This window comes from Lissotriton vulgaris, chromosome 9, assembly GCF_964263255.1.
Source record: "Lissotriton vulgaris chromosome 9, aLisVul1.2, whole genome shotgun sequence".
Lineage (NCBI taxonomy): Eukaryota > Metazoa > Chordata > Amphibia > Caudata > Salamandridae > Lissotriton > Lissotriton vulgaris.
In genome coordinates this window covers 897,515,378-897,527,969 of record NC_141697.1, presented here as the reverse complement: position 1 = coordinate 897,527,969, position 12,592 = coordinate 897,515,378, and the positions used below count along the sequence as shown (strand labels likewise).

The 12,592-nt window shown below is 44.0% G+C and overlaps 1 protein-coding gene across 1 annotated transcript in view; it reads left to right on the top strand.

Annotated features, from left to right (window-relative positions):
* Positions 1-12,592, top strand: part of LOC147692462 (uncharacterized) — a 544,708-nt gene that overhangs the window by 440,691 nt on the left and 91,425 nt on the right. The window contains exons 8-9 of the mRNA XM_086936792.1: positions 5,260-5,359; positions 8,680-8,756. Coding sequence (XP_086792918.1) covers positions 5,260-5,359; positions 8,680-8,756 — 177 coding nt within the window. The remainder of the gene's footprint in view (positions 1-5,259; positions 5,360-8,679; positions 8,757-12,592) is intronic.

The window sequence follows — 12,592 nt, the reverse complement described above, 5'->3', positions numbered from 1 at the left end:
ATCCTGTTCCACTTGGGAGCCCTCAGGAAATCCTGTACAGACCACAGCGAGTTCAATAGCTTTTACATGCAGTTTATTGCCAAAGTGGCGAGTGCCCGGCACGATGCTTTTCAACAGTGTTAACGGTCTTGATCACATGACATACCACGGGCCAATGTACAATTTATACAAAGTCAAAACAGTGAAAAAAAGTGACATCACAACATCCGGTTTCTCTGTATGGAAATAGAAAACATACCAACAGTATATACCTATACCTATACCAATAGTAGTACTTATTTACCAGATTTCGTATTATGCAATATAGCTAATAAATAAATACTATAATATTTCAGTGCAAGTGCTAAAAATCATAAAGTCCTTCCATAAATCAATTCATAATTAAGTAATACACCAAAACTTATATTGACAAAAATAAATAGATTCTGAGAAGTTGGTACTAATGAGTATCCCAAGATAATGATGAGTATGGAGCATAACGCTACAATTTCATATATAAGAGAAACCCAAATTTAGAATCCTGTGTCAAAAAAGAGCAAATTCAGTTGAATAGAATATCTCACATAATTCCAGCCCACATTATTATCCTCCGCTTAAGCCCCATTAAAAGACTGGTAAAATCAAAGGTAAAAACTGAGAATTCCAAATAAAAACCCATGAAAAAACCTAGTCTAAAAACCGGACTAAAACTACGGGATAAAAATGGGATTTGTAATGGTAGAAGGATTGGAAATTGAATCCATAAAAAGTTACATTGCTCTATATCTATACACACAACACAGTATTTACAAAAAATAATGTATTTTCTCTCCATTATTCAAACCATTGGGCATCTTTGTATCGAGAGTAAGAATATAATATGACTCCAGTTGTCTCAGCTTTTTCTCCCTGTTACCACCCCTTATAGATCTTGGCACAGTGTCTACAACATAATAACTAAGTTCTTTCAAGTTATTGTTGTGCACATTTTTAAAATGTTTTGCCACGGGGTAGTTGGAGGTCAGAGTTCACTATAGCTCTCAAATGCTAGAAATATGCGATTAAAGGCTTGTAACTTAGTGCTGCCCATGTATCTCATTTTACATGAACATTCTAAAACATAAACCGCAAAATCTGTTCTACATGTTAAGAACTTAGTGATTTTAAAAGGACTAGGATCAAATGCTGTGGATATTTCACTTATGTTTTTGCCAAATTTACATGCCCTGCATTTAAAAAAGCCCACTCTATCGGACAACCAGTTTACAATTACTCTAACCTCCAGACTAGTTCTCACCAATGCATCCCTCATAGAGGGCGCATAGTTCTCACCAATGCATCCCTCATAGAGGGCGCATGTCTGAAAGTTATCTGTGGAAGCTCTGGCACAATTTGAGACATGGTTAGATCTGTTCTTATGAGAGGCCAGTTTTTGTATATTATTTTTCTAAACTGGTTCTCCTGTTGGCTATAAGATGTAATTAGTCTGTGTTATCAGTTCTAGGAGAGATGCTGTTGTTAATAGGGGCATGAGGTGTTAGCTGGGAACTATTTGTTTCCTCAATTGTAATGGGAGTGTTTGCTCTATCCAGAGCCACTCTTAAATCCCTTTCCTTGTATCCTCTATTCTTAAACCTCTGGAACGTCTCCGATTGGCACATCCTAAGATCACCATCTGAATTACAGATCCGTTTTATTCTCAAGAATTCCCCGTAGGGGATACTTCTTATCAAGTGTCTTGGGTGTGAGCTATCAGAATGTAACACCGCATTCCCAGCCGTACTTTTCATGTGCAACTCTGTCCTTACTGGCTTCTGCCGTAAACCTTAAATTGAGATCATTGTTATTGATGATTAAGCATGGGTGAATTTTGCGAATCTGGCGTTCGCGAATTTTGCGAATTTGCGAACTCGCAATCCGCAAAATCCGCGAATTCTCGCGAATTTGCGGATTTTTTTTTGTGTTCGCAAGGGTTTCTGCCAGTTTGCGAGGATTTTGTACCAGTTTGTGATTGCGAACTTACTTGTCGGCACCCAACGGTCGCGACTATGTTGTTTCTACGTCTGGTTCATCATCACAGGTTCACAGCACCCTCTGTTTCAACACTGCCAACCTTGTTTACCCATGCCACCCTCTGGTACATCAATGCCACCCTCTGGTTCATCATCATCTCTGTAGATTATGGGGGGAAAAAGCAAGCACACCTGCCCTGCTTCAACTGACATGAATTAATTTGGGGTTGATTTATTAATGTGTCACTGTTTTAAAATTCCAGTCTGGCACCTGCTTCCTTATCTGTAATTTGTTTTCTGTTGCAGTGCAATTTTTTTCTCCGAGACCTTTGTGGCCTACTTGTAGCTATTCTATGGGCTGTGAGGGTCAGAGCAGGGTCATACAATTGTTGCAACTAGCAACTGAACTCTGGAGGGGCCCCAGTCAGGAACCACTACAGGGAATGGTTACTAATGATGAATTTGAACTTTTGCACCTGCTGCTGAGTGCTTTCAGTTTAGCAAAACTCGTTTTTCTGCAGAACAGCAAATGTAATGCCCCAAACAAACTTACTTGTGAAAGTTTATTTCTAATCCAAAAGTGATCCAAAGAAAGTCAAAAGGCCTCAAATCCAAAAAAGGGCGGGCAAATGTCAACCTGAGGAGTTATTCTGATAAAAATCATCATTTTCAGAAGGTCTATGCTGCTTGCTAGTGGATTTCTTGTGCAGAATTGCAAATTTTGTAATTTCGCGAGTGCGAGATTGTTGCTGCCCGCCGCACCTACATGTTCGCAATTACAAACTTACACCGCACGCCGCAAAATTGTATCACCAAGAAAAAAAAATCCGCTGCGTGCAAATTTGCGGATTTTCGGTAAATTCGCGAGCGTTCGCGAATCGCGAATTTACCGAAAATCCGCAAAGTCATGTGCACTTTCTACAGATCCCTCCCATAGGACACTCACGTCGTCTATGAAATGCCACCAATGTTTAACCTGTGTATCAAACAGTGCCTTGTGGGTGGCTTTAAGGACGCGCTCCTCCCAATAGCCAAAGTGCAAACACGCATAGCTAGGGGAGAAGCACGCCCCCATCGCCACACCCCTCAACTGTGTGCGTATATGTGTATGTATATATGTGCATATGTATATATGTGCTTATGTATATATGTGCATATGTATATATGTGCATATGTATATATGTGCATATGTGCATATGTATATATGTGTATTTATATATGTATATATGTGTATTTATATATGTATATATGTGTATTTATATATGTATATATGTGTATTTATATATGTATATATGTGTATTTATATATGTATATATGTGTATTTATATATGTGTATTTATATATGTGTATTTATATATGTATATATGTGTATTTATATATGTATATATGTGTATGTATGTATGTATATATGTGTATGTATGTATGTATATATGTGTATGTATGTATGTATATTGTATGTATGTATATATGTGTATGTATCTATGTATATATGCGTATGTATGTATATATGTGTATGTATGTATGTATATATGTGTGTGTATATATGTGTATGCATATGTGTATGTATGTATATGTGTATGTGTGTATGTGTATGTATATATGTGTGAGTATATGTATATATGTATATATGTAGATGTATATATGTATATGTGTATGTGTATGTATATATGTATATATGTATGTGTATGTATATATGTGTGTGTATGTATATATGTATGTGTGTGTGTGTGTATGTATATGTGTATGTATGTATATATGTATGTATGTGTATGTATATATGTGTATGTATATATATGTGTGTGTATATATGTATATATATATGTGTATATGTGTGTGTATATGTGTGTATACGTGTGTGTGTGTATATATGTGTGTGTACATGTGTGTATATATACACACATACATACACAAAGGGCCTTTGAGTCAGCTCTCTTCTGCCATTAGTCTCTTTCATGTACACTCTGCTTACATCTAAGACTGCGAACTGCATGAGGTAATGGTTCAGTCCACATCAGTCATTGGATCTCTTGACCTGTGAATGTTGGCTTTTTCTTAGTATATCCACTTGAAAAGGAGTGTGCTACAGTGACTGGGCTGGTTGAGTGGTCCTTTATTTTTTAGTGTTCTCCTTTCATAGCCTTCCTCCCCTTGCATTTCTTTGCTTCTCATGTTTTTATTGTAATGTTTCTTTAGAGAATACTACAGCTTTACAAGCAGTCCTAGCAGGTCACATGCTTGCCACACATTTCATCTGCAGTGTATCACATTCCACATGGACACTTGTTCTAAATCAAAAGATGGTTTTGAAATGCTGTTGTCCATAGTGTGTAATTGTTTTACCATTCCAAAATGTTCAACCCATTGGTTCTAAATATTGTGGCCATGCTTGAACTTTAAAATGATAACTATTTACAATACTTTTGCAAGACTGGCACTCGCTGCTATGTTTCGTTTCGTCATTCCAAGGAAATGCCTCTTGATTTTAAATGCAAAAAGAACAGTTGATGGACGGAATGCTGAATCAATCAAACATTCACCCCAGTCACAGATCTGGGTTAAATCCATTGTTTTTTTGCATGGCACGCCATTCCAGTTTAGACCCAGCTACATGCAAATCAGTCTTGATCCTGTCCCCATGAGAACAGTCAGGCCAGGTCCCAAAACAAGCATCCTAGGACAGGTTTCGGTGTTTCACCACTCATCAACCAGGATAGCTTGAATCTGGTAGCTTTGGACTGGGGGTTAATGTTTGATGTGCTCTGCATTCTGCCCATCATCTGTATCTTTTTTACTTTCTCATCCTAAGTGGGTCGGGTGTGCCCAGACGTGGGTCCCTGGCTCACTGTGTCACCGGAATCAAGCTAGCCTGGCTGATGAGGAGTGATGCCCTGAAACCGGTCCCAGGATGATTGTTTCCGGTCCAGGGAGGACCTGGCTTGGCAGTTCAGGCTGGACTGATCCCATCAGGAACATGGTGAAGACTGATTTGCATATGGCTGGGTCTAAACTGGGGTAGCATGGTGAGCAAAAGAACAAGTGCCCCTCTAAATACTACACCTATTGAAAGTGCTCATCTTGTAAGGGCTGCTTTAAATGTAAAATCTATAGTACTTTAGAGAAAATGTCTCTAATGGGGTAGTGTGAGTTGTACTGGGGCAGAGTCGAAAGGAGTTTGAGGCATGTGTGGTAAAAAATAAAATAAGCTTGAGTAAACCCATTCTCTTTTTCTTTTGGTGCTGTGGTTGTCTTGGTTGCTTGTACCCATCAGCATCGACGGAGCGCAGTCCTACTCTATCCACTTCCTTCAACGCTAAGCGGAAAGTGTCTGAGGATGGCATCCAAGGTCTGGAGCTGTCAGCTAAAAAAAGGTAGGGCATTGCCTGCCTCACACTGCGACCAGGCTCACTTACCACAGTGGTGGTGGTCCTCATGCCTATCTGTGACCCGCTGCCAACACACCTGTGTGCTTATGAGTGGCCCAGCTTGATCCTGACCAGTCACCTTCTACTTTATCTGTCTACGGTATTACTTCAGAAACTAGCGTTTTAAAGCTTTTCTCGAGATGCTCAAGGCCATTAATTATTTTGTTTTGATTAATGTATTTGCATTTTAATGGAAGATTGCATGTTCCATCCCGTAACATTTTAGGAGCGATAGGTAATCAATCAGGTTTCTTGTATAGTGAGACTACTCACCCTTTAGGGCAGAGGTCTTCAAACTTTTTGCTCTGAGCCCCCCCTAAGCAAAATGTTTTGAGTTCGGGCCCCCCTACAAAACTTTAAGGCAACGATTGGTGGAGCGGGAGGGACATGGTTGTGTGCATGGGACAGGGCTTATGAGATGATTTCCAGAGTACTTTTTCTATAGCTCATAACCACACTAAGTATGATACTTATAAAACAGCAAATGCATCAAACAAAAACACGTATTGTCCCAAAAATACTGCTCCCCATAATTGGGGTGTTGCGAGCCCCTCACACTCTTGGACCCCAATGCAACTACACCTGCTGTATTATTGATAACAGCAGTCCTGAGAGGCAGGCTATCTCCTTTGCATCTTTGACCTCTTCCCAACCATGCCTGACCATCACTCCGATTTTGAATAACGTTCTCTGTCCCTTTCAGAAAAAAATTAAGCTCCCACACATTGTCTCCCTTTTTCTGCAAAGGTGCCCTCAGTCCTAATGCTGAAAATGAAAATAAGCTCCCATGCCCCTTTTTAAGGTTGACAGTGATGACTGTGATGCAGTGGGCCCCAGTCCTGCTGCATATGCTTAATTATTGATAACCAGCAGTGGCCACTTACACACCTGGCAGCAGTACCTGCTTCACTAATGAATTGCCTTTTTTAAAGAAAAAAAGGGGGAAAAAAGTCTACGTATATTACCGCATTTGCTACGTAATCCATCATCTGCTGCATAGTACTGCAGATCCAATTCTTCAATGCTGTAAACCAGTAATTACAAACATTCTATTCTCGAGGACAGATTTATGTATTTTCGATAATTCTGCTTTATTGTGCACTACAGGAAGACCGATACATTCTTGTTGCACATTTATGTTTTTAAGTGAACCTAGTTCTATGTATGTTGCGGTTTATTTTGCTGCACTTCTTTTGTGGTCTTCTGCAATGTTTTTTAAATATGTTGAGCGTGGATTAAGCAGCCATTGAATCTCCCAAACCTACTTTGGGATGGGATCACCACAGACACCTTGTTGTTGTCATTAGGCTGTTTGAGCTCAGGTACAAAAAACAACCATCTGCTTTTTGCCGCGCAGATTAATATGTCCTCACAGCACTCAAATAAACATTAACTATTCCATTTGCCGCTAAACAATTCCCACCCCCTTTAACAATTTATTCTTTAACTTCATCTTGACAACTTCCGTTAGTGACAAACCCTTTTGCCCTTTCCCCTGACTTTAATATTTCTTTGCACCGAACCAGCCTATCTGGCCCTAGACCAAGCTTGCCTTCCTTTCATTCCACGATTCTCCTCTTACTTTCTGTTGCTCTTTTCCCTGTTACCTCTAAATTCGTCCTTAGTGCCTTTTGATGAGCTTGACCCCTAATACCCTAATACCTCTTTCTCTGACTGCATCTCTTTCCCAGTGCTCGACCTGCTGCTGAACCCTATTGTCCCTGTGTACAGAGTGGGCTGGTAGGCTCAGTGCTTCCCTAGAGTAACTGCTCGGTTGTGAATTCAGTGCTGTGAAGCAATTACCACTCCCAAATCTCACGGGGTGAAGAGGGCAGTGCCTAGCAATCCACCCAGTGCCCTGCAAGTCCCTCCGTGTGTGGTGTGCATTTAAACCTCATAGGAAATATCAATTGAATTTACCAACACTGTGTTCTGTAATTACCACATTTCTTATAAACATGATTCAAGCTGAAAAAAACAGCTTCCACAAGATTCGGGACGATGGAAATTTCTGTAATAAAGGTCTAACTATTGATGATTAGGCATCCTAATAAATACAGCCAGTTATTAACTCTGTGATATTCAGTGGGTTTTGAAGCACTTATTTTGGTACTCTTGCTGTTAGCAGGATGTTAGTTAAATTAATTCTTAAGCATTCCTCACATAGGTCAGGAACTGAAATGGGGCAAAAATAAAAATACAATAAAAAAATTTCAGCAATTGGTCAAGAAACATCATTTACAATGCAATAGCGCTAACTCTCACAAATTCGAGACCGATAGCATTACAAATGATTGTTTTTTAGAAACCTTTTTGACCCTGCCAGGACACTTCCTGACCTCCGCCCCCACGGCATTCTGATCACAGGTCTCACAAGGGCTTGGAAGTAAATGAAGACCGCCTGGAAATGCAGCACATAAAAAACGTGCACTTCCAGGCCATCTTCATTTACATGCAATTGCAGAGACATTTGCGCCCCCCTGGGAACTCATCCACGCCCCTCCCCCAGGGGGGCGCGCCCACAGTTTGAAGACCTCTGCTTTAGGGTCTCAAGGTGTTGGAGCAGGGGGGGGGGGGGTCAGGTCTTGAGGTACTTCCTGAATTGAGGCAGTGATGGTGATTGCCTGAGGTGTAGATGCAGGGAGTGATTCATTGTTCACTTTCAAAACAAGATGCGGTTACTGCAAAGATCATTAAGCTGCCTTGTTTGAGCTCTTTAGTCTTTGTGAAACAATAAACGTATATTTTGTTTTATTATAATCTTTCAGTGCTTAGTTTTTTCCAAATGGTTTACCGCAGTGCTGTTGTATGAGAAGTGCAGTATCTAGTAGTGACACATGTCCATTGACCTCATTTTATACAATTGTTCTTCGGACCGTCGAAAAAACATGAACGCTCAGATTCACCAAAGGTTTGGTTTACTCCTGTAGGAATATTCGTAGCTTTGAATTAAATACATAGTTCATTTGAACTGCACAGACGTATGCTGCAGTACCCCTTCGACACATTCCATTAATTATGTAGTGGAGAGTAAATCTCAGACCATATCCAGGGTTGAAACGCATCTTGCACAAATATTTGAATATGAACAAATCAGAATGTTTATGGCATTACACCCGTATGTTGCACCATGATATAGAGCAACAAAAAGGATCGGTGTATATTGAGGATGTCCGTTATTACCAGAAGTTCTGGATTTAGACTTTATGTGCTTGCAGCTATAAGTCTTTGTGTCCTGACTTTTACTTTGTATATGTTCACTTTAGGAAATCTTCTCTGGAGACCCCCCAGGAGGACGTCTTGGCTGACCACGCGCGTCTGGTAATCATGGCTTCTTCCAAAGGTATCGAGCAGGGGCTGCACGGGATCATGCAAACTATTCAGGGGAACAGAAAAGGAGGCGGCGGGGGTTAAAGGCGTTGAACAGTGTTTAATTTGAGCCTGTGGTTTCCGGTGCTCGGCACCGACACTTAATTTGTTTCCGGTGCTCGGCACAAGCACTCAATTGTCAACACCGCTCTTATGACTGTCTGCCACATGGTGGCACTGCTCATCTAATTTAGAGATGAGCCGAACAATGGCAGTTTATTAATACTTATGCATTAAAATGACTAATACCTGCCTCCCCAGCCATTCCTTTAGCTTTGGGGACCTGGAGTAATCTGAACTGTCGCACTTTAAGTAAAAGATGGTTAGTAGTTTTTTGGCAGCGGTGACCCGGTTATGGGTGGTGCAAGCTGCAGGGCTTCCTAGTCAGAGCCCTGGCACTTACTATTTTACAAATTGAGCACTGGTAAAGTAACAAACAAACCTGCTCTTTTATTAGCAGCAAGGTGCATGCTAGGGATTTGCATCTGACTCCACCTCCAGACTCTTCAATTTGCTTCAAAGCTGTAACACAAATACTTTAAAAAGTAAAAAGTTGTTTAAGAATTCTTTTTTGGGGGAGGAGCCTAACAAGCGACCAAGATGGCCGAGTAGGGGTCCTGCTCTGGCGACCCCCCCTTCCTTGCGGCGTTATCCTTCCATCTATCCTGATGCTGCGCCCTGCCCCTGACTTTGAAAGAAGACGTTACTCCTGCTGCGGGCACTCCGGACCATCTCCGTTGCTCTGGTGTGGAGTTGTGTCTTCCGATAGAGTGGGGGCTGGAGGTCCGTGACAACCGGGACCTCCAGTAGAAGAGTGGCTGATCCGAGTTGATCGACAACGGGTCCCAGAGACTGGAAGTTCCAGGCCCGATTTTCACCCGGCGCTCGCCTGAACATTCCCGTAGCCCCCGCGGGGGTGAAGAGGGGTGAGGGCCCGATTGAGGGGCCTGAGCGCTGAAAATCACGCCTACTTGGCCCCTTGGCTCCTGCAGTAGTGTTACCTGTGGATCTCTGAGCCTCCCAAAACCTGCAACGAAGCAGGCACCTAGAGGAGTTGGTGATCGGTGGCTGGGTGGAGTGAGCTGGGAAGTGTCACTTTGCCCGCTTCCTATAGCTGGTCGCCAAATGTGCTAGGCTGGGGTGTGGTGCAGTGGTCAGAGTGTTCGCCACGTGCTCTGGGATACGGATTGCATGTGGTCCACTTGCTGCACTGGCATAGTGCAGTACCCTGGATGTGGTGCCCTCCTGCAAGTTAAGCTTTTGACGGCCAGATCCACTGGTCGTTCCAGCAGCAGGGGGAGCAGCGGATCTGTGCAGCGGGGTGGACTGTCCCTATCTGGGTCTCTGCTTGGAGATCATGATAGTGCCTCTGGAGGTGGTGCTGATATTTTTGAATAATTACCCTTTGCCCGCGGAAGTGAGTTTGGAGAGGGAAGAGCTCAGCCGGCCTATTTCTGCATCTGAGGTCCCGGAATGGGCTGGCGAGGGCCCCGGGAAAGCGCGCTCCGAGCTGCTGACATCGGTGAGTGGCAGGAAGGTTCAGACGCGGTGAGCCTGGGTGCCTGGTGTGGGCCCTGGTTCGTATCCGGTGCCGCTACACTAGGAAGTAAGATGGTTACCAAAACCGACGCGGACAGACCTCAACCCAGGACTTCCAAGGGGTCCAGAACCATCCAGTCAAATAAGTTGGATCGATATACCTTGCCCAAGGGGTCCCCAGTGGACACGAAGAAGACCGCAGTGGGTGGAGAGGAGGCCACGCTCAGTTCCACGGAGCCAACTTTGGCAGATCTCATGGCGGCCATCAACGGGGTTCAGGCGTCCCTGGGCCAGAAGATGGAGGCCCTTGACAATAAACTTGATACGGTAATGATCGAGGTGGGGCTGATGCGAGCAGATCTCACAAAGGCGAATGAGAAGGTGAAGGCGCTGGAGGTCAAGACGGCCAGCCTGATAGATGTGTCCCAGCTGCAGCAAGAAGTACAAGACCTAAAGACCTTAAGAGCCCTGACAGACTGCAAATTGTATGACTATGAGGGAAGGGCCAGGCGTAATAACATTCACATTCTCGGGGTGCCCAAGAAATCAGAGGGCCAAACGCCGGATCTGTTTGTGGAGGACATTGTTCTCAACCACCTTAAGCCCAAAGGGCTAAGCAATTTCTTTACAGTTGAGCGGGCGCACAGGATATCCGGAGGAAGACTGCGAGTTGGAGCGCCCCGCGCCCCATGATTGCGAGAGTCCTGAATTTCTGTGACAGGGATGTGATCCTACAGACGGCGCGCTCGAGGTCCCCTCTGAAATATGAAAATCCGACCCTCTCCTTCTTCCCGGACTTCACCCAAACGGTGCAGAAGCAGCGACAGAGTTTTTTGTCGGTAAAGAAGAAAATAAGGGATAAGGGGATTAAATATGCCATGATGTTTCCGGACCGCCTCCGGGTGGAATTTAAGGGAAAGACTGGTTGGACACCGTGCATTCGACCGATGCGGAGGTTCGAGATCAAGATGAAGCAAATGAGCAATAGGAGGGCCCACAATGGAGATCGCAGGACTTAATGTGAAGTATGGTATGAAGGGGGGGTGGGGCGGGTCCCGGTTGACTCTCTTGATTTGGCATGTCAGACTAAACTTACTGGCGCCCAGCCTGGATTTGAGAAGTAGCGGCGAGGGTGGGGGGGAGGTGGGTGGGTCTCGTGGGCCCTCCTTCCATTTACTACTTTTAGTTAGTGTAGATTAGTTTTTGGGCGACAGGCACACTGCTAGTTGGGGATGAGCGCAAGCTACAGGCAGGGGTGGGGGGTGAAGGGTTCAGTATCGGGGAGGTTTGTTTCCGGTGGTTTCACCAGTTGTGGGGATTGTTGACGGCATCAGCACATTGTATTTGATTTGCAAGCAGCATTCGGGGGATGGTCATTTCCTTTTTGCACATGATGATGGGGGGTAGGGACCTAAAGGTTTTGAGTTGGAATGGGAACGGGTTCGGGGACAAAATTAAGCGCATTGTGGTTCTACAGTATCTTAAACGCCAGGCGCCGGATGTGGTTTTGCTCCAAGAGACACATCTAGTTGGTAATTCATGTAAGGCGATGCACAGAATGGGATACAAGTTGGTGGCCCATGCGGGATTTACGTCTGGTTCCAGTGGGGTGGGCATCCTGACCAGGAAGACGCTCCTGTTGGTAATAGATTCCAAGTGGGAAGATGATAGGGGCAGATATGTGGCCATTACAGGTCGTTGGGAAGGGCATGTTCTCACCCTTTTATCTGTTTATGTCCCCCTGGGTATGCAGTCCACCTCATTCTCTGATCTGGGAAAGCTGTTGCTCGAACTGCAGGCTGGGCTGTTGATTTTCGGGGGAGATTCCAACGCGGTGGTTTCTGGAGCACTGGATAGACATCCCCAGCGGGATATGGGGAGTGCCCAGCGATGGTTGCCCGACTTCATTGATACAATGGGCTTAGTGGATGGCTGGAGAATACTTCACCCTGATCAGAAGCAATCCTGTTTTATTCCGGTGCTCACTGCAGCCTCTCCCGTCTAGATTGTTTGGTTCCGGCGACTCAGGCTTCTTGTGTTACTGAAGCTGCTCATCTCACTAGGGGTATTTCAGATCATTGTCTGCTTTGGTTTCGACTTTCCATCGCTTCAGGAGCGGCAGGTAGGATAGCCCCCATCAACCCTGGGTATTTGCGTAACCCTAAGCTTCGCAAGGACCTCATTAAGGCTCTAGATGACTATTTTGCGGACAATGAAGGTTCGGTGTCCTCCTCCATGTCTCTCTGGGAAGCCTTCAACACGGTCATTAGG